General features: G+C 34.3%; 1 protein-coding gene across 1 annotated transcript; it reads right to left on the bottom strand.

Annotated features, from left to right (window-relative positions):
• Positions 1-7,047: 7,047 nt before the first annotated feature.
• On the bottom strand, positions 7,048-8,165 carry LOC122444136 (olfactory receptor 4Q2). The gene has a single exon (XM_043472938.1). It carries the CDS (start codon positions 8,074-8,076, stop codon positions 7,135-7,137), a length of 942 nt encoding a protein of 313 aa, XP_043328873.1. The 5' UTR covers positions 8,077-8,165; the 3' UTR covers positions 7,048-7,134.
• Between the last annotated feature and the right edge of the window lie 14,394 nt (positions 8,166-22,559).

Below are 22,559 nucleotides of genomic sequence, written 5' to 3'. Positions count from 1 at the left end.
TACTCAATTCCACACATCCTCCTTGGAATGGACTCCACAGATTTTTTAAGCCAGATTTCTCTTAACAGTTTGTCTAATAAAATTGATTAAAAATGAATTTTTATTTTCTAATCATAGTCCAGAGGGGCTTCCCAGGTGGCACAGTGGTAAAGAATCTGCCTGCCAGTGCAGGAGATGCCAGAGACACGGGTTTGATCCTTGGGTGGGAAAGATCCCCTGTAGAAGGAAATGGCAACCTGCTCAAGTATTCTTGCCTGGGAAAATCCCATGGACAGAGGAGCCTGGTGGGCTACAGTCCATGGGGTTGCAAAGAGTCAAACATGACTGAGCGTGCACACACACACACACACACACACACACAATTATAGGCCAACACAATAAGGGCTCTCAGTTCATAGATATTCAAGACGAGATATTTGGCACAGAGAAGGTATCTTGAGAGTAAATAATACCATGTGAATCTTTGTCCTGGTTTTGAAACCCTGACAAGAAAAAATACTTCACAATTTCAGGATCATATTGCTTTAAAAAGTATATTATCTTTTTCTTTTGAATATGTATTATATTTAAACTTTTTTATTTAAAAACTGAATGCATGTTGGTGGTATTGAATTATAGAAGTCAATTTTAACATGAGAAAATCAATATTTTATAGCCATATTTCATGGTATAAACATAAACTTACTATATGATATACACTGGATTATTTAATTAATAAATTTTCACCTATAGTAGGTTTTTAATAAACATTGCATCTTACTGAGTTGATGCTGTCCCTTAAGGAGTCATCTATTAGGAAATGTTTGTCAGAATAACAGATTCAGATCTTATGCTGAATTTTGAATGTCTTTGGATCCTGAAAGACAACCATAAGCAAGAATTAAGTTTGATATTAACTAAGTTAATGTTTAGAGGATTCAAGCAATTTTCTTATAAGTTGATTCAGAAACATCAAGCCAAAGGACAGAATTGGGTAATGCATGAATTATTTGAGTAACTAGATGAAACTTCCAATAATTTTGGACATTGTTGTCATCCTGGAGAAACATGCTCCTGGGTACTTCTGTTTTCCCTTCTGACTATAATCCTACACATGTGCCTAAACAATAAAAGAACATAGAAGGAAAACAACTTCTTCCTTAGGACATTTCTTCTATAGTTATCTTGCTTGCTATATTGATAATACTGTGTTTCTATTTTATAAATTTGGACATAGTCAATTTTTACGACTATGCCCATATATGTGAACATTGTTGTTCATTCGCCCATTTGTTTACAACTCTTTGTGACCCCACGGACTGCAGCACGCCAGGCCTTCTTGTCTCTCACCATCTCTTGGAGTTTGCCCAAGTTCATGTTCACTGCATCAGTGAACACTGAAAAAAGCTTAAAAGGAAATCAATATCTGTTTGGGGACTAATTTCCTTAGTTTTCATTGACATAATACTGATTTTTTTATTCAGATTTTGGACATGGCTCTTTTTGTCATCAAAGATATAGGTAATGCTATTCATAGGTTTATTTACTCAGTTGACAAATGTATATCAAGCACCTTCCATATTTAAGATTCAACGCACTGCACTAGGAGTGAAGATAGAGTGTTTAAGAACACACATTTCCAGTTTAGTGGAATAAAGTTGGTTACACACACAATCAAAGCATATTATTAAATTAAAGTCATGATAGGAATAAACATGATATGCTCTGAGCAAATGAGAGAGAAACCTAGTTCAGTTTTGATATTCAGAAAATATTTCCCTTATTATTTCAGCTTTTCTATCTCCTAGGATTCTGGATTCTGTCATATTACTGCACACACATGTATGTATACACACACATTTCATTTAGTTTAGCATTACTCCGTCATATAGTAAGTGCCCAAATATATGATAAATCCTTTGTTTCTTTTTATTAATAAAACTATCCAATGGCTATGTCCCATCTCTAATATCTGCTCAACTCTCCATGTTGCTTATGCCAGATCCATGAAGATGGATGTGGACCATTGTATTATCAGTCTAGGTTGAGAAATCCCTGCATTTAAGCTGTCTGGACATAAACATGGATACTTGATGTGTTAGTAAAACTAGTGTGGAAGAGTCATCGGTGTCTGTTTTCCACAGACTCCAAACTTTTGCAGGAAATTCACCACTGTCAATTCATAGGAAGTCATATATTCCAAATAGAGGAACTTCTTTGAGTTTTAAGGGACCATTTATAAAACTTATTTTCCTATTCTGAGACAAGGTAAACTAAATACATAATACAGTGTTTCTCAAAGTGTAATCTGAAAGCTGCTTATACTAAAAAATCACCTGGAATGATTTTTAAATGCAAATAACATGTGCTTCTTTTTTTAACTGTAAGCTGCCTCAGGTAATTGTAATTCACAACCATGACTGAGAACCACAGAACAATTGTTGACATTATCAATCTGCAGGAGTAATTGCTATTAAGGTATGATTGGAAGGATTTTCTTGTGAGAGAAATCTCTACTAATGGACCAGAAGGTGTTCTCAGAAGTATATCTCTGCAGCCCAGAAAAATCCCTGACAGCAAAAAGCTGGGCAATTGTAGGACTCAATGTTTTTCCTCATAGGGACCATTGTTGCCCTTCAATGCCTGGTGACCAGGATTCTGAGAACTATTGTTTTGTGTATTTTATGTGAAGTTACTTTAGAAGGAAAAGTAAATCCAGTCCTTATTATTCCATCTTAGGCAGAAGCAGAGAGCATGGTCTGTGTGATTAGTATATTCTTTTCCTGAAAATAAAATAAAATGAGTGTAAGATTGTAGAGATGCTAGTAGAGGTGCTGGATGTCGAGAGTTTCATCATGAATATGTTGAAAAGGGAACAAGAAAACTCAAAAGTAAATTCACAATTTTGTTTAGTTATAACTGAAAGTATTGACTCTAAATAGTAGTGAGTGATTCTCTTGCCAAATTCTGAGATATATCAACAGAATGATAATTTCTTTACATTCTGTCAAGTGATACTTTGCAGACATTAGGATAATAATGTATTTTTCTTCTTCAATCTGCTCAATATAATATTACACTGAGAAATTCTGTAAAGTTGAACCATCTTTGGATAAATAATACTAGGATAAATTCTACTTGATAAAGGAACACAAACACAGCCTTAACTTGAGTTTGTAAAAGTGTTATCTTTTTTAATCTGTTTGGGTTCAATCCTTGGGTTGGGAAGATCACTTGGAGAAATGAACAGCTACCCACTCCAGTATTCTGACCTGGAGAATTCCATGGACAGAGGAGCCTGGCAGGCTACAGTCCATGAGGTCGCAAAGAGTCAGACATGACGGAGCGACTTTCATTTTCATAATAATCAGTAAGATTTGTTTATAATTTGATTTCCTTTTTCTTTTTCATTTGGTATTGAATTTACAGGAGTCCTATAAAATAAGTTTGAGAACTTTTATCTCTCTGGAATACTTTTGCACAGGGGGAGAAATACTTTCCAGGAAATTTAGCAAAATCACCCATAAAGCTTTAACAGCCTGGTGTATTGAGAGAGGGGTTAAGTGGGGGACAGTTATGCTACCAAAATTCAATTATTTTTTTGCCTCATTTTTATTTTAATCTTGCCAGATGTTTATTTTAATACTATTCAAATGAGTAACATTTTATTTATTACTTTTACCTTTTATACATCAACATTTTTCCTGAAGAATTGCATACATTTAGAGGAGTATACAAATAATAATTAGCTCAACAAAATTTCACAAAATGAACACACAGATTGAGGAACATAGCATCAGAAGTTCCCTCACTCCCCCTTCCATTCTCCACCCACTAAGGATAACTACAGTCTTGACTTTTAATGGATACATTATTTTTTCTTTTCTTGAACTTATAGAATGAAATCATAGAGTATGCACTTGTGCCAAAATTATGTCATTGTAAAAGGCAATTTTGTCTCTTTGTTTCCAACATTTATGGCTTTTAATTTCTTTTCCTTGTGGTATTGCCTAGATAGGACATCTAGCAACATATTATTTAAATGGTAATATTGGGACTGTTTGGCACACTTCATATCTCATGGGAAAGCTTTTTAAAAATTCACATGCTGATGTTTTCAGTAGATATTTAAGATTATATATATATCAATAAATATCTACTGAAAACATCAGCATGTGAATTAAAAAAAAAAAAAAAAGCTTCCCCATGAGATATCCTCTCTAAGATTGAAACTTCCTTGGTGGCTTAGCTGGTAAAGTGTCTGCCTAAAATGCGGGATCCCTTGGTCGGGAAGATCTCCTGGAGAAGGAAGTGACAACCTACTCCAGTATTCTTGCCTGGAAAATCCCATGGACGGAGGAGCCTGGTAGACTACAGTCCATGGGGTCGCAAAGAGTTGGACACGACTGAGACACTTCACCTTCACCTTCTCTAAGATTAAGGAGTTTCCTGCTATTTTTGAATGAGTGATGAATTTCATCAAGTACACTTTCCATAATTATGAACTGAATATATAACTGTTTTATTTTCTATTTAATCTTTTTGATTTTGGTGCTTTACATGTAGTGTCATTTTAGTTACTTTTAATTACATTTTCAATTTTTGTATTGTCAGTGTATAGAAATACAATGGACTTCTTAAAACTTCTTATTTTAAAATAAGATATACAGGTATTGCAAAAATGGTGGTGTGCTAAGTGACAGGAGAAGCAGTAAAAGTCATCAAAGAGTAGTATTAAGGATGTTTTATTGAGACAGTTGCTTTCTTGAGAATTCTAGAGAGCTTTATTTGTACTTCTGTTTAAACATGCAAGCTCATATATCCTGTAGAATTTATAGGTATATGTTTCTTTATATTTTATATTTTCTAAAAATACTGATTTTATTTCATGTACTTTTTATCTTCTCCTCCTATCACAAAATGTTGAACCACTTTTTAAATTCCTAAGTATCACTTTTTCCCATATATTATTGATTAGTGGAAAGTGTCTAGGAGCAGCAGAGATCCTCTCTGTTAATCTCTAGAGAAATATAAATTGTATTATGTCTTTATGATGAATTGCCTCAATCCTGCTGAATTTTAACCCTCAGCTATCTCCTCTGTTAGTAGTACTGTTATTAAGCAATAAAAACTAAAAGACTGAAAAATAATTCAACTATAGTCATTTACAGTCATTATAAATAGTCATTTTTCTATAGATGAAGTCACATGCTTTCTGGTTGTTTGTATTATGAATCAGATTTCCTAATTATCTGCTCAGTATTGAGGTGTTTATCTGGTCTTCACTGACAACAGGTGGTGTATCTATAAATGTTTTTACATCTGTTTTAAGAACTAAAGCAATTTTGATCTGTTCTTGCTCTGTCATATCTCTCAAAATGTTTCCTATGTCTCAGTGCAAAATTTGCAAATTCTCTTTCCAAGTATGGAGGAAAAATCCTCAGCTTTGAAATATCTCTTCCCCAATCATTCAGCATATTTTTATTGAGTTTTTAATTCATTTTATTTTGGACATTTACAAAGTAAGTGTTGGGAATATGTAGGGCCTCCCTGATGGCTCAGCAGTAGGTTCCACCTGCAATGCAGGAGACGCGGTTTCGATCCCTGGGTCGGGAAGATTCCTTGGAGAAGGAAATGGCAACCAACTACAGTATTCTTCTAGAGAATTCAATGCCAGTGGAGCCTGGAGGGCTATAGGCCATGGGGTTGAAAAAGAGTCAGACATGACCTGGCAACTAAACAGTAATAACAAGTGCGAAGAGAACACTTTAGTGGAGGTTCAAACACTCACTTGGAGTTTTGCTGCAACTGTTCTGCACATTCACCAGCTCTGGCTACGGGCCCATGTGAGTCTTCATCTCTCATAGGAAAGACCTAAATCTGACTCTGACTCGGAAATGTATAGATAATAAAGACAAAACCTCAGTATCTAATGAATTAACCAAATATTCTTGGCTTCTGTCTCTGTCACACAAATTAGTTGCTGCAATTGCTTCTATAATCCAGTGACATAAAAACCCTAAAAAGTGGAGGCTTCATTTATATTTCACATTTATGTTAAATTTGTGTCTAGTTCGTTCTAAACTTGAATGTCATTTTAATTTTCCAATCTTCGCTTATAGACAAAAAACAAACCTATGAGTTAGTTTTAATATAACTTTAAGGATAACCAATGTATTGATGAAAATAGTGGCAGTAATATAAACTGTGCCAAATAATTGATGAAGTTGAAAATGTCGTTACTTACTTCTGTACACTTTCTAGCCTTCTCCACAAGCCAGTTACAGCAGGTTACACTGTTGTTTCATTAAGGCAAATCAACAAATTTAGAATTTCACCATCTTATCTTTTGAAAAAGTATCAACTTCAATGAGTAAATAATAGTGAGACCCTGATATGAGCCAGGCACCAATCTGCATTCATATCTGTCATCATTTTTAGCTCTCACAAAGAACTGGAAAATAGGCATCAATATATACATGCTACAGATAGGGACCTTACTTGACCTGTAATTCGAAGAGAGGTATTTGAACCCACACTACTAGGCAATTGCTGCCTCAATTACACTACTAGATGGTAATTAATAGTGTGGTGAAGTGATGAAGCAGACCAATATATCCCACTAGCTTGTTGTTATACAGTCATATAAATCTGATTCACTCTGGCTCATCTAATTGATATTCCTTTTTTTGTAAGAAGAAACCTTTTTTTGTGAGTATAAATTCATTACTTAATTCATTGCAGACTTTTAGTTGGAGTAAGTTAAAACTGAGACCAAGACAAAACCTGTGGCAAGGTAGAGAAAAAATTGATGAGAATTTGGAAAGGGTAGATTGTACCTGTATGTAATAGCAAGCTGAATATACAAAATGTATATAATAAAATTTGATTAGATAAGTGGATAGAATGGAAGAGCATAAATTGATAGGAAACAGAAACCAAATTTTCTTTAGGGATGAAAAGGAAGCAGAAAATAGAACAATTTAGTATGAAAGGAGTTTTTCTGGGTTTAATTTTGTTATAAAGCCATAAATAGGAATATTATGATTTAATGGAAGAAAATCAAACAACTAAGCTACCATCTCCTAACACATTCTTGCCAAAGCAATTATTCTAACCCGAGATTCTTTGCCTGCAAAAACTCACTTCATTTTCTTATGTCTCCTGCTTTTTCCAAGTAAGTCCACTTCTATCCCACAGCTTTCGCATGGCTGACTTGACCTCTTTGTTCCGAAGTGTATAGATGAGGGGGTTCAGCATGGGAGTAATAACATTGTAGAGTACAGACACCATCTTGTCCACAGAAAAAGTGGAGAAGGGACGAGCATAGATGAAAATGCAGGGTCCAAAGAAGAGTGTTACCACCATCAGGTGAGAGCCACAGGTTGAGAGTGCCTTTTGCCTTCCTTCCTTGGAGCGAATCCTGACTAGGATGGTGGCATAGGAAGAAACCAGCACTACAAAGGAGCTCGTAGAAATCAGCCCACTGTTAGATACCATTAGCAATTCAATGACAAAAGTGTCTGCACAGGCAAGTTTGATGACAGGGGGAACATCACAAAAGAAGTTGTCCACCTGATTTGGCCCACAAAAGGGCAGACGGACAGTGAGAATTGTCTGAACAGTAGAGTGTACAAATCCTCCCATCCAGGAGGCAGCTACCAACACACAGCATAATCCTCGGCTCATGACAGTGGTATAGTGCAGGGGGCGACAAATGGCAGCATAGCGATCATAGGCCATCACTGTGAGCAGGAACATCTCTGCTGCCCCTACAATATGCAGGAAGAAGAGCTGCACAATGCATTGGTCATAGGGAATGAGCTTTTCGTTATCAAGAAAGTCGGCCAGAAGCTTAGGGGTAGTTACTGTTGAATAACATAGATCGAGGAAAGAGAGGTTGCCAAGAAGGAAATACATGGGTGATGAATTCAGATGGTTATCATAGACTACTGTGATCATGATAAGGACATTTCCTACCCAAGTGGACACATAGAAGAGAAGAAATAGTACAAATAGTCCTGTTTCAATAGATTGTGTCTGTGAGAAACCTGCCAGGATAAATTCTCTCACTACCTTTGTTTGGTTTTCATCCATTTGATCTGGTTTCACCTGGATCAAAAAATTAAACAATGGGGCATTAGTAATGTTAAAAATGGATAAGATATTTCACACAAAATGTAAGAACCTTATTTCAAAAGTGAACTTTTTCCCTAGGATGCATCTTGATTGGTTAGCTGGAAGAAATTATTTTTCCATAGATGACATGAATACATATTTCCCAACAACTCTAGCTTTGAGATACTGATGAAGTAGCCAACATTTTTTGAGGAAAGTCACCAGTACTGGACTTTTAACTTCCACTGATGCATCTCTATCTTCCATCAGTCAGCATTTTCCTTCCCCTATTTTACATTGTCTCAAGGCAATATTACATTTCACTAAGATATTAACATTCTTAAAAAATTATAATCTTTAGAAAAAATAAAACTAGAAGATAGAATTTATAATTCCAGCGTACAAGCATTAGAGTCTATAAAGGTTTTATCTGAGATAAGAAATCATCACACTTTAGATGGTTGCTGCTGCTGCTAAGTCGCTTCAGTCGTGCCCGACTCTGTGCGACCCCATAGACGGCAGCCCACCAGGCTCCCCCATCCCTGGGATTCTCCAGGCAAGAACACTGGAGTGGGTTGCCATTTCCTTCTCCAATGCACGAAAGTGAAAAGTGAAAGTGAAGTCGCTCAGTCATGTCCGACTCTTAGCGACCCCATGGACTGCAGCTACCAGGCTCCTCTGTCCATGGGATTTTCCAGGCAAGACTTCTGGAGTAGGGTGCCATTGCCTTTAGATGGTTAGGCTACTATAATAACCGTGTGGCCTTTTCTATGACGATAACTCTTGAGGCTCCACCCTGTAAAAATGGCTAGAGGGAAGTTTATTTGCCACTTTGGTCTTATTGCTGGCTCATTACCTAAGTAATGACACTTATCTAAGTTTGCTGAAAATTAGAGATACCAAGGGAACATTTCATGCAAAAATGGGCTCAATAAAGGACAGAAATGGTATGGACCTAATAGAAGCAGAAGATATTAAGAAGAGGTGGCAAGAATACACAGAAGAACTGTACAAAAAAGATCTTCATGACCCAGATAATCACAGTGGTGTGATCACTCACCTAGAGCCAGACATCCTGAAATGTGAAGTCAAGTGGGCCTTAGAAAGCATCACAACAAACAAAGCTAGTGAAGGTGATGGAATTCCAGTTGAGCTATTTCAAATCCTGAAAGACGATGCTGTGAAAGTGCTGCACTCAATATGCCAGCAGTGGCATAAATAATAAATACTCAGCAGTGGCCACAGGACTGGAAAAGGTCCATTTTCATTCCAATCCCTAAGAAAAGCAATCCCAAAGAATGCTCAAACTACTGCACAATTGCACTCATCTCACACGTTAGTAAAGTAATGCTCAAAATTCTCCAAGCCAGGCTTCAGCAATACGTGAACCGTGAACTTCCAGATGTTCAAGCTGGTTTTAGAAAAGGCAGAGGAACCAGAGATCAAATTGCCAATATCCACTGGATCATCGAAAAAGCAATAGAGTTCCAGAAAACATCTATTTTTGCTTTTATTCACACACAACCTATTGACGGTGTGGATCACAATAAACTTAGGAAAATTACTGAAGAATGGAATACCAGACACCTGACCTGCCTCTGACGGGAAACCTAATGCAGGTCAGGAAGCAACAGTAAGAACTGGACATGGAACACAGACTGGTTCCAAATTGGGAAAGGAGTATGTCAAGGCTGTATATTGTCACCCTGCTTATTTAACTTATATGCAGAGTACATCATGAGAAACGCTGGGCTGGAAGAAGCACAAGCTGGAATCAAGATTGGCAGGAGAAATATCAATAACCTCAGATATGCAGATGACACCACCCTTATGGCAGAAAGTGAAGAGGAACTAAAAAGCCTCTTGATGAAAGTGAAAGAGGAGATGAAAAAGTTGGCTTAAAGCTTAACATTCAGAAAACTTAGATCATGGCATCTGGTCCCATCACCTCATGGGAAATAGATGGGAACAGTGAAACAGTGTCAGACTTTATTTTTGGGGGCTCCAAAATCACTGCAAGATGGTGATTGCACCATGAAATATTAAAAGACGGCCTTACTCCTTGGAAGGAAAGTTATTGGACCAACCTAGACTAGGCATAAAATTTAAAAAGCAGAGACAATTACATGCCAAACAAAGGTCCATCTGGTAAGCTATGGTTTTACCAGTGGTCATGTATGGATGTGAGAGTTGGACTGTGAAGCAAGCTGAGCACCAAAGAATTGATGCTTTTGAACTGTAGTGTTGGAGAAGACTCTTGAGAGTCCCTTGGACTGCAAGGAGATCCAACCAGTTCATCCTAAAGGAGATCAGTCCTGGGTGTTCAATGGAAGGACTGATGCTGAAGCTGAAACTCCAATACTTTGGCCACCTGATGTGAAGAGTTGACTCATTGGAAAAGACCCTGATGCTGGCGGAGGGAATTGGGGGCAGGAGGAGAAGGGGACGACAGAGGATGAGATGGCTGGATGGCATCACTGACTCAATGGGCATGAGTTTGAGTAAACTCTGGGAGTTGGTGATGGACAGGGAGGCCTGGCGTGCTGCGATTCATGAGGTTGCAAAGAGTCGGACATGACTGAGCGACTGAACTGAACTGAACTGAATTTGCTGAATGTCTGTCCTGCATATTATTGTTATAATACACTTCCATCCAGCTTATTATTATCTATAATAACATTTTCCATCTTAAGTCATAGCTGTGGATATGTGGGCACACTGTATGCTTTTATTGATCTAAATAGAATCATATAATGGTTATTCATACATTCAAGTTACTCCCTGTTTGACTCCTATCAAATTGAGCACAAAGAAATGATTTCTCTTACACGAAAGAATTAGCAGTCCAGGGACTGTGTTTGTGTATTTCATCCATTCATAAGAGCAAGAGCTAGAAGGTGCTACTGCATGAAATGAAATGGGTAATAGTATATTGAGGACTGTGGCTACACATGATAGCTTCTATTGACTCAAAGTCGTCAGTGCTACCACACACATAGCAATGTTTTGAGGAATTAAGACACAATAATTTCAAGTATAATATCAGCGAATATTCTTTACATTTTGTCATCATAGTTCATGCCCCATTTGAATCTATGAACTGAATATCTTCATTTAGGCATTTAACAAGAATGCTAGTTTTGAAAAAGATAATTTTAAACCAAATAAAAATTAAACAGAACAGTAAAAATGTATATACTTCTCAATTAAAGAAATTATATGAAAAAAAGAAAAAATAAATTATATGAATATTGTTATTTATATGCTAACATTAAAATTACCAAGGAATAATATGAAGAAAATCTCCCAAATTTAAGTATCATTTTATTAAAATAATGGTTGCAAAAAAAATTCATTAACCTGAGAAAATGGCAAACTAATAAAGAGAAATAAAACAACACATAAAAATATACTTAAAACATGAAAAAGATTTACGTACACAGAAAAGTTAAGCTATATAAACAGCTATACTAAAGGAAAAGACAACAAAATATAAATATTTACTTGGACATATTTACTTGGACATAAAATATAAATATTTTATAAATAAATATTTACTTGGACATAAAAAATTTTTCTTTTTACTTATTGATAGTTTTAAATTTTCTATAATAAACTCAATTATACTTTTGATTAATATATAACTCTCTGTAAATTTGTGCAGTTATAAATACCCACACAGCTTTTTTGATTGTAAAACTCTTATTTTATATTAAAAAACTGAATATTTGGATTTTGTCCTTTATTTGCAACTTAATTGTTGCTTATTTTAGTTACTAAATTTCAGATTAAAAATCCCCTTAATTATAATCCATGTTACTTTTTTACAGAGCAATTATTGTTGTCTAGGTATAACATAAAAGACCTCAGATTTATTAAAAGCAGGGTTTTAAATATTTCACTATTTAATTTTTCATGCTTAAACATTTTTATAATTATGAAAATAATAAACATTTATTGCTGAAATTTATAAATGTGAAAAACATGAGGAAAATAATTTTTCTAATACCAAGAAGCAAACATGATTAACTTTAGTGAGTCATATATTCTTGAAAGCTTTCTAAAATGTATTTTTTGATTTTATATACTTGATATTACATATACAATATGCTCTACTACTAAAAAATTCTGCAATATCCATTAAATACTGATCTTGCAAATGGGTATAGATAACAGGAACATGAAGTAAAGCTTTCAACATAATAGAGTTTAAGTCTAATTATATACCTTCTGCATATAAAGTGTAGAGTCTCAGGTCTTGTGGTCACAGAAGCCTGGCACATTAACACTACAGAGCCATCCTAAAAACTATAGATGTAGGAAAATAAATAAATAAAGTGGAACACCCAGGTTACACTGGCCATTATTAAGAAATTTTGGCATTCAGGGATTTAGGGATTCAGGTACTCATAATCAAATCACAATGGGAATTATTAAAATTTTTAAATCACAATCTATTGCCAGAAATTACCAAACACAAAAAAATATGTGTATTTTAGGGTAATAGTGGGATGCAGGGGTAAATGGAAATGGACAGAAAAAAAAAAAAAAAGAGGAAAAAAGATTCTTTTTTGTAATATATCAGCTGGATGATAGTTCCAGTATGTCAGCTGTGTTATTTAAAATTTCTAAATTTAAAATTATTCATTTTAGTGCTGTTTGCATAAGTTATGAAATAATAAATTATAGGCATATCCATTAATTGAATATTTATTTCATTATAGCAGACCTATTTTTAAAATGTTATGTAATTAAGAGGTAAATGTTCCCAGGACTGAGGTTAATAAGAAAGATAATGAAGCACTAGGAAAAGTTTGGTTCCAAGTGCCTTGCCAAAAACAGTAAAACTTTTCACCACTTTCTCTATTTGGAGTGCCTTCTCTAGTCAGGATTCCCACTTTAGATTTTATATTGTTTTATTTTTCTAAATTATAGAAATATGTAAATAAGAATAAAATCTCACCCTTTCTTCCACTGTCACATCCATACCATGAGGCGAAAGAAGAAGAGAGAGGGGTGAATAGAGAGAAAAGGAGAAGAAGGAAGAGAAAGAGAAAGACTGATTTATGGATAAACTTTCATATACTGTATGCTAATTCTTTTTTAAATAATACATAATATTTTTAAAATAGCTCTGGTATAATGAAATAAATATTCACTAATTGACATGCATATCATTTATTATTTTATAACTTCTGCAAACAGCACTACAATGAATAACTTTAAATTTTGCTCATAGTTATTTAGGTATTTATTGGGTATTTGGAAGGGATACAGCGCTGAGAGTGAAATTTCTGAGAAGAATGTTGACAGACTGTTTTTTTCTCCTGTGAACAGTATACATGGTGCTATTTTGCACGCTTTCTAACACTGGATGTCAATCTTTATTGTAATTTTGCAAATATGATAGGCAAAATAATAGTTCATTATCTTAATTTGTGTTTGCCTCATCAGCAGTATTAATGAACATCTTTGGGTTTTTAATTATTTGTTTACTCTTTAAGCACAAGCTGGAATCAAGATTGCTGGGAGAAATATCTATAACCTCAGATATGCAGATGACACCACCCTTATGGCAGAAAGTGAAGAGGAACTAAAGAGCCACTTGATGAAAGTGAAAGAGGAGAGTGAAAAAGTTGGCTTAAAGCTCAACATTCAGAAAACTAAGATCATGGCATCTGGTCCCAGCACCTTATGGGAAATAGATGGGGAAACAGTGGAAACAGTGGCTGACTTTATTTGGGGGGCTCCAAAATCACTGCAGATGGTGATTGCAGCCATGAAATTAAAAGACGCTTACCCTTGGAAGGAAAGTTATGGCTAACCTAGACAGCATATTAAAAAGCAGAGGCATACTTTGCCAACAAAGTTCCATCTAGTCAAGTGAAGTGAAGTGGCTCAGTCGTGTCTGACTCTTTGCGAGTCCATGGACTGTAGCCTGCCAGGTTCCTCTGTCTCTGGGATTTTCTGGGTAAGAATACTGGAGTGGGTTGCCATTTTCTTCTCCAAGGGGTTGTTCCCCACCCAGGGATCAAACCCAGGTCTCCCGCATTGTAGGCGGATGCCTTTACCCTCTGAGCCACCAGGGAAGCCTTGTCCAGAAGTCCAGCTAGTCAAGGCTGTGGTTTTTCCAGTAGTCATGTATGGATGTGAGAGTTAGACTGTGAAGAAAGCTGAGTGCCGAAGAATTGATGCTTTTGAACTGCAGTGCTGGAGAAGACTCTTCAGAGTCCCTTGGACTGCAAGGAGATCCAACCAGTCATCTTAAAGGAGATCAGTCCTGGGTGTTCACTGGAAGGACTGATGTTGAAGCTGAAACTCCAATACTTTAGTCATCTGATGTGAAGAGCTGACTCATTTGAAAAAGATTGAAAGCAGGAGACGGGACAACAGAGGATGAGATGGTTGGATGGCATCACCGACTCAATGGACACGGGTTTGAGTAAACTCTGGGAGTTGGCTGTAGTCCATGAGGTGCAAAGAATCAGACACGAATGAGTGACTAAACTGAACTGAATACTCCTTCTTCTGAAAATTTCATGGGCATGTTATCACTTAGCCATCTATTATGTTTTCATTATTAATGTACAGAAATTCTCTAGATTTCAAGGATATTACAAGATGCAAATAGTTGAAATATTGATTTTTAATCTTAGCCTAAATTTATAATTGATTCAATTTTTACCTATGTAAACTTCCAAACGAACAGAGAAATAGCATATCAACAGTACCTCAGGAGGCTTCCTCATATCCTCCTCTCAGTCAAAAACCCTAAAACTCTTTTTATGATTTCTAATCACTCTGAATTAATTTAGCCTTCTTGAACTTCAATAAGGGGAATTATATGATAATGCTGTATATGTTTGATTACTTTGATTTAATACTATCTGTGAAATTATTCCAAGCAATTATGCTAATCAGTGTTTATTTTTTGTTACCAGTGAACTGTATTATTTTTTCCATTGTATGAACATACCATAATTTACTTACACATTACATTGTTGTTGGACATTTGGCAGGTACAAATAAAGCTGCTGTCAACATTCCTGCTCATGTTTTTTGATGGACATAGCACTCATTTCTGTTGGATGTATGTGTATATCAACTGAAACTTTTCAATTGTAGGATAAATGTATGTTTAATTCAATAAAAAACTGCCAAATATTTTTCTTTATTGTCATCACTAGTTTCCCTTTCTGTAATATAAACATGCTATTCTCTCATATCAGCTTTTATCTTCAGTGTTGTAGGAAAAATCCAAAATCAAACTGACATCTTTTTCATATGTCTATGGGCTATTTGGAAATATTTTTCATAAGATGCCAATTCAAATTATTTGCTCAATTTTTAACTGGATCATGGGCTTTTTCTTACTGACTTAAATTATTTGTATCATGTATAAGCAAATCCCTTGTTGAATATATGTATTGCAATGATCTAATTCTATTAGCATTTACCTTTTCACTTAATGGTGTCTTAGTAAGCAGAAGCTCTTAGTTTTAATACTGTCAAGTTTTTTCATATATGGTTAAAGACATTTCTTTTGAAAAATATTTCTTTCTCTCAAAGTCATGAACATATTCTCATTTTAAAATAGATGCTTAAAGATTTTTGGTTTTCACATGTAAGTAAGGATATGCTCCTTTTAAAATTAATTGTATGTGGTGTGAGGTAGGATGTCAAGTTTCATTTTCTTTCATATGGATATTTAATTGACCTAAAAATATTTACTAAAGAGACAATTGATTTCTGTGGTGGCTGTGTGATAAATAACACTATATATGGGCCTCCATTTCAATCTTCTCTATTTTTTATACTTTTACTAATACTGCACTGTCACATTAAGATTTGTATTAAATCTTGATATCTGATAATATATATCTCCCCCTTTGTTCTCTAATATTGCTCTGTGTATTCTAGACCCTATTCTTTTTTACCTACAGTTTAGAATTAGCTTATCAACTTTCTTTAGCATACTTATAAGTATACATATGGAATTTCAATATATCAGTCAAACAATATAACTGTTTGGGATCATTGCCATGTAACAGCAATGAGTCATGTGGTACATAAACATGAACATATTGCTTCACTTAATTTCTCTCAGTTATGTGTTTTAGTTTTCAGAGTAAAGTTTAGTTAGATATTTTTACTCTTTATGTTATTTTTGAACTACTGTAAATTTCTTTTTCTTTAATTTTATTTTTTAAATAGTTGTAGTGATTTTGCTATATTCACTTAGCCTAAATATTATTATATTGAATCTATAGATTACTTTGGCTAGTATGCACATCTTAACAATATTATGTCTTCCAATCCATGAACACAGAATGTCTTTCCATTAATTTGGCTCTATAATTTATTTCAACAGTATGTTATAGTTTTCAGTGTATGTATCTTCAACCTCCTTATGATAGCTTCACTCCTATTTTAATTTTGATACTATTGTAAATGAATGATATTTAATTTTACTTTAGACTGTTTATAGTACCTAGAAGTGCAAATAATTTTTTGTGTTTTGAGTTTTTAATCTTACAACTTTGCTGAATTTGTTCATAAGGTCTAACAGTTTGTTGGAATCTGTAGGGTTTTCTACTTATAAGATCATGTTGTCTACAATCAGAAATTATTTTACTTCTTCCTTTTCTATTTCAGGATAATATTTACCTCTTTTTCTTGTGTGATAGCTCTGGACTTCCTCTTAATGTTGAATGGTAGAGGTAAGAGTGGGAATTCTTGCCTTATTTCTAATCTAGAGGAAATGTTTCCAGTCTTTCACCATTGGCTCTAATGTTAGCTGTGAATCTTTTCCTAAATGGTCTTTATTATGCTGAGATAATTCACTTCTACCCCTAGTGTTTGTTTTTTTTTTTTTTTTTTTGTATGTTTCTTATCATGTAAAGGTGAGGAATTTTGTCAGATATTTTCTCTGCATTAGTTGAGATATCCATGTGGGTTTAGTCCTTCCTGTAGTTAATATATTACTTTGACTGCTCTTCATCTTTTAAACCATCCTTGCATTCCAGGAAAAAAACCCACTTCGTCACAGTGTACAATCCTTTTAATATGCTATATGATGTTGAATATCTGTTGATGATTTTTATTTCAGCATTCATTAGAGATATTGATCTGTAGTTTTCATTTCCTATATGTTTGTCTGGCTTTGATGTCAGGGTAATGAAATTTAGGTTGTTTTCATATTTTGGCTATTGTAAATAATGCTACAATAAATACTGGGGTACAATATCTTTTTCAATTAGGTTTTTGTTTTCTTTGATAAATACCCAGACGTGAAATTGCTGAATCATATGACAGTTATATTTTTAATCTTTTAAAGAAACTTCATACTTTTTCCATAGTGACTGCACCAATTTACAATTCCACCATCAGTATACAAGTGTTTCCTTTTTTCCATATCTTCACCAATACTCCTTATTTGTTGTCTTTTTGATAATAGCCATTCTGTCATTGTGGTTTTCATTTGAAATTCTCTGATGATTTCTGATATTGAATATCTTATCATGTGCCTGTTGGTCAGCTGTATGCCTTCTTTAGAAAAATGTCAATACAGGTCCATTTTTCAACTGGTTGGTTTTTGTTGTTGAGGTATATGAGTGATTTATATATTTTAGATATTAACCCCATATCATGTATATTATTTGAAAATGATTTCTCCAGTTTAGTAAGCTGCCTTTTCACTTTGTTGATGGTTTCCTTTGCCATGCAAAAGGCAAAGTTTGCTGAATTCATTTTTTTTAAAATTTCTTTTGCTTAAAGAGATGGATGTAGAAAAATAATGCTATGACCAACGTCAGAGAGCATACTTCCTGCATTTTCTGCTAGGAGTTTTATGGTTTGAGGCTTTACACTTGCCTTTAGAAAAAAAAGTGAAGTGAAAGTGTTAGTTGTGTCCAACTGTTTGCAAACTCCATTAGGTCTTTAATCTATTTTTAATTAATTTTTACAAAGGGCATGAGAAAGTAGTCTAGTTTAATCCTTTTGCATGTAGCTATCCAGGTTTTCCAATGGCATCTACTGAACAGTCTATGACAAATAAGTGATGAGAGTGGGCATTCTTGTCTTGTTCCTAATCTTAAAGAAAATGTTTTCAGCTTTTCAGCAGTGAGTCTGATGTTAACTGTGAGGTTATTATATATGGCTTTTTTATGCTGAAGTACCTTCCCTCTATATCCACTTTGCTTAGAGTTTTTATCATAGATGCATGTTGAATATTGTCAAAAACTTTGTATCTATTAAAATGATATTTGATCTTTATTCTTCAATTTGTTAATGTAATGTATCAGGTTGATTGCTTTGTGGATATTGAACCATCCTTGCATCTCTGAGATAAGCACCACTGGATCATGGTGGATAATCATTTTAAGTATTATTGAATTTGTTTTGAAAATTTTTTGGAGGATTTGTGCATCTACTTTCATCAGTGATATTGACCTGTAGTTTTCTTTTTTGTAATATTTTTGTCTGATATTGATATCAGGGTGATGCTGGCAACATTTGCAAGCATTTTCTCCCATTCTGTAAGTTGTCTTTTCATTTTTTGAATCTGATAGGTAAAACCTTACATCATTATTTTACTTTTTCAAAATACATTTATTATCCTGAGAGTTTATTTCAAAGGAGAGTTTTAAAATCTCTTTCTCAAGTTGAAAACTTCTATAACAGTTTCTCTCCCACAGTCTGACTAGGATTTGTCTAGACTGCCTTGGATTTGTGCACTGCCTTGTGTTAAATATTTATACTTAACACTAAGAAGTCAATCCATGAAAGAACATGGTATGACTTTCCTGATAATCTGGTTTTCTTTTATATACCTCTGTCAAGATTCACATTTTCTTAATGGTGCATTTACTATCTTTCAAAGTTTATTTCCAGATGATTTGTGTTTCTATTGAAAGTGAAATAATTTACTCATAAGAATTATAACCTTGTCATACATAAAAGGAAAGTTTTATTACCTACATGTTTTGTAGTTAGCCAACTTATTGAATCATTTTGTGTTTTACTTGATTCTCTTCTTCTTGGTAGACATTCATTTCTTAGCCAACAATCAAAATTTCTTTTCCTAATATTCATGCCTGTATATTATTACCTTTGTCTCATTTCATTGGTGTATATACAAGCAATGATGATGATGTATCAACTGACTTTCCCCAAATTACATTATCTTGAAAGTACATGTAAGATACAGGTACTTAGAAGTACCTGTAAATATCAGTGACTTACAGCAACTTCTTTTTTTTTTTTACTCACATTGACTTGTTGCTTCTGGTTGGTATATATATTTTCTCTCCCTCTTGTACCTCCCCTCCCATCTTACCCCTCTAGGTCATCACAGAGCACTGAGCTGGGCTCCCTGTGTATACAGCAGTTTCCTGCTAGCTAGCTAGCTGTTTTACACATAGTAAAGAATATATGTCAGTGCAGCTCTCTCAGTTCATCCCACCCTTCCCTTCCCTGACTACGTCCACAAGTCCATTCTCTGCACTGTGTCTCTATTCCTGCCCTGCAAATAGGTTTTTTTTTCTAATTAATTTATTTTTTTTAATTGGAGGCTAATTACTGTACAATATTATAGTGGTTTTTGCCATATGTTGACATGAATCAGCCGTGCGTGTACTTTATTGAACGGGAAAAAGAGCTATGATGCATTGCATAATGGTTCTTAAAGGTTTTCTTTAAAAGTGCCATATGTAAATTTGTCTTACTGGGCAAACAAAGTCACATTACCTCGTCTAACATTTGTGAAAGATAGAAACGTTATCCTTTAGGAAAAAAGGAAAATGAATCACTTAGAACAATAACTCTGTCATAGGAATATTTTGTTTTGTCCTTGATTTTAATTGTAATGTTTTTGTGTTTTACTACTAAAATATGATTTTGCCAATTATTTCTGATGAAGAGGTTTTTTTAATCAATTTAGATCATTTATTTCTATTTCTGGTTTACTTTATCAAAAATGGGTTTCAAGTTTATCTATTTTTGCTTCTACATCTGTTAAGACATTCTTATGTTACCTTTATTAATTAAAAATTGTGTTATATTTATATATTATATTCACATATGATACAATAATGGATAGCTCTTAAGGTATACATCTTACTTGATAATGTTCTATTATTTGGAAATATTTTACTCTAGAATGTGGCTTAATATAATATAATCTTTGTAACTCTGGTTATCTAAGGTTATCTATCTGGTTATCTAAGGGCTCAACAATTAGGTAGTCATTGTGTAAAATCTTATATAAACATATAATAATAATAATATTTTAGTACAGAATCATTCAAACATGTTATTAAAGTGGCTAACTGCATGCTAAATTTTTATTAATTACTTTTTATTTTAAAATATCATAGCTAAAGAATGTGTCTCTCAACGTGGTGGTGGTGGTGAGTTTGGGGTAGGGCATTAAAGATGGATTTAGCACATGGAAAGAGGTCTTTAATATGGTTAAATACACAGACTTCTAATCACTATGCTAACCTTTATTCCAGAGACTTTTCTTCAAATGTAAAATCAAGTCTCATTGCCAGTCACAACTTTCTTCTAATCACTAGAGATAAATTTACTTTCCATCATAGCTAAAACAGCAAACTTTCCCTGCCAGTTTTTTTGTTTCCACTCCTCTTCATTATTACTAAAGAGAAATCTTCAAATTAGAATAAAAAATGTGTAAGAATCTGAAACTTAATCCAGCATGCTGAATAAAGACCAAAATAGGAAACCAGGTTCAACAGAACTACTGTGTTATGAATTCCCTCTCTAGAGGGCCAGTTTCCAAAGATGGCCTCTACAGAACTTAAAAGGGAACAACATTTAAATTCTTCATGTGATTCTGTCTAGACCACGATTTTCTTTGCCACTGTCACTTTGCCTTTACAGTTTATATAAAAAGGGAGAACTACAGAGGGGAAGCCTGAAGAGTACCCATGAATGACTTCTTAATCCCATAATGCTCTTCCTAACAGCCTATTCAGCAATTCATATGAATTCCCACAATAATTCATGGAACACTACTATATCTGGTTTTTCTGAGATACGAGAAAACTGTTGTATTTGGTTTTTCTGTATACTCAGATGTGGAAAATGGCATTCAACTATACAGAATTCTATGATATTCACCTTGTATCTTCAGGTAAGGTAAAGCTCACACGGGTCTGAGCTTTCCTTATTTCTTTCTTCTACCCCTTCTCGTTTTATAACTTAATATGCAAATTATAAAAATACTATTTCTCCAGAATCATAGCCGAGATTTTATATGAGAGCTTATAAAAAATGTTACTTCAAACATTTGCTAAAACTCTTAAAGGATCTTGCCAGATGCTCCTTTTTATTCCCGCTCTATATAAGGGTGTTCTGATCCTAAACCAGGGAAAATTCCAGAAAATGAATGGATACTCCTTCTTTCAGAAAAGTCTATCCCCTGTACTTTCTGTTACTTTTAATGAGTAGCAGGCAAGGAATTTTATTTGTACTTGAGATTGCAAAATTTAGGACATTCTTTGTGAGCATAATAAGTAAACATGACATATTTTAATAATTGATACTTACTTGACTTTAACATGTATTTTCGAGAGTGTGTTTTTACTGAAGGAATTGAAATGTGAACTCTCATAAATTTTCATTTTAATATTGACTTATAATCTATTCTTAAAAAGATATAGGAAAAAAAGTTATAGAAATATTTCTCATAACCTAACTCAAAAAAATTTAAAGTTGTATAAAGAATTTAGATCTGTTGGTATTGTCCTTAATTCAACTTGACATATTTCTCAATAATAGAACAAAGAATATTGAATAGCATTTTCTTTAATGTCTTTGTATGTCACAAACACTGAGTTAACTTGGCTGTGTTTTTATTTGTTTGTTTTTTGAGGGGGGGAGCAGAATCTGTGTTTTTTTTAGTATTATTTAAAATGGTAAGTCCTTATACATATTTACTTATTGTCAACACTTTGTTAGCTGTAGGAAATTAGGAAAGCTCTCTGTTCACTTTGTTTTTATTATATCCAGAATAGGAATATGAATACTTGAAAATCATGGTAACATCTCTGTATATGGTAGGTAGCTCAGCTGGTAAAGAATTTGTCTGCAATGCAGGAGACCACGATTCAATTCCTGGGTCAGGAAGATCTACTGGAGAAGGGATAGGCTTCCCACTCCAGTATTCTTGAGCTTCCCTGGTGGCTCAGACAGTAAAGAATCCTCCTGCAATGTGGGAGATCTGTGTTTGATCCCTGGGTTGGGAAACTCTCCTGGAGGAGGGCATGGCAACCCACTCCAGTATTCTAGACTGGAGGATCCCATGGACGGATGAGCCTGGTGGGCTACAGTCCATAGGGTACCGAAGAGTTGGATGCAACTAAGTACAGCACCAAGTAATGTGGCTCAAAGCAAGTCATCTGCCCTAATGAGTAATGTTTCGTAAGGCCAGTTCTAAC

The sequence above is a fragment of the Cervus canadensis genome, chromosome 6, assembly GCF_019320065.1.
Source record: "Cervus canadensis isolate Bull #8, Minnesota chromosome 6, ASM1932006v1, whole genome shotgun sequence".
Taxonomy (NCBI): Eukaryota; Metazoa; Chordata; class Mammalia; order Artiodactyla; family Cervidae; genus Cervus; species Cervus canadensis.
Note: the sequence above shows the minus strand (reverse complement) of the source record. Positions and strands in the feature narration are given on the sequence as shown.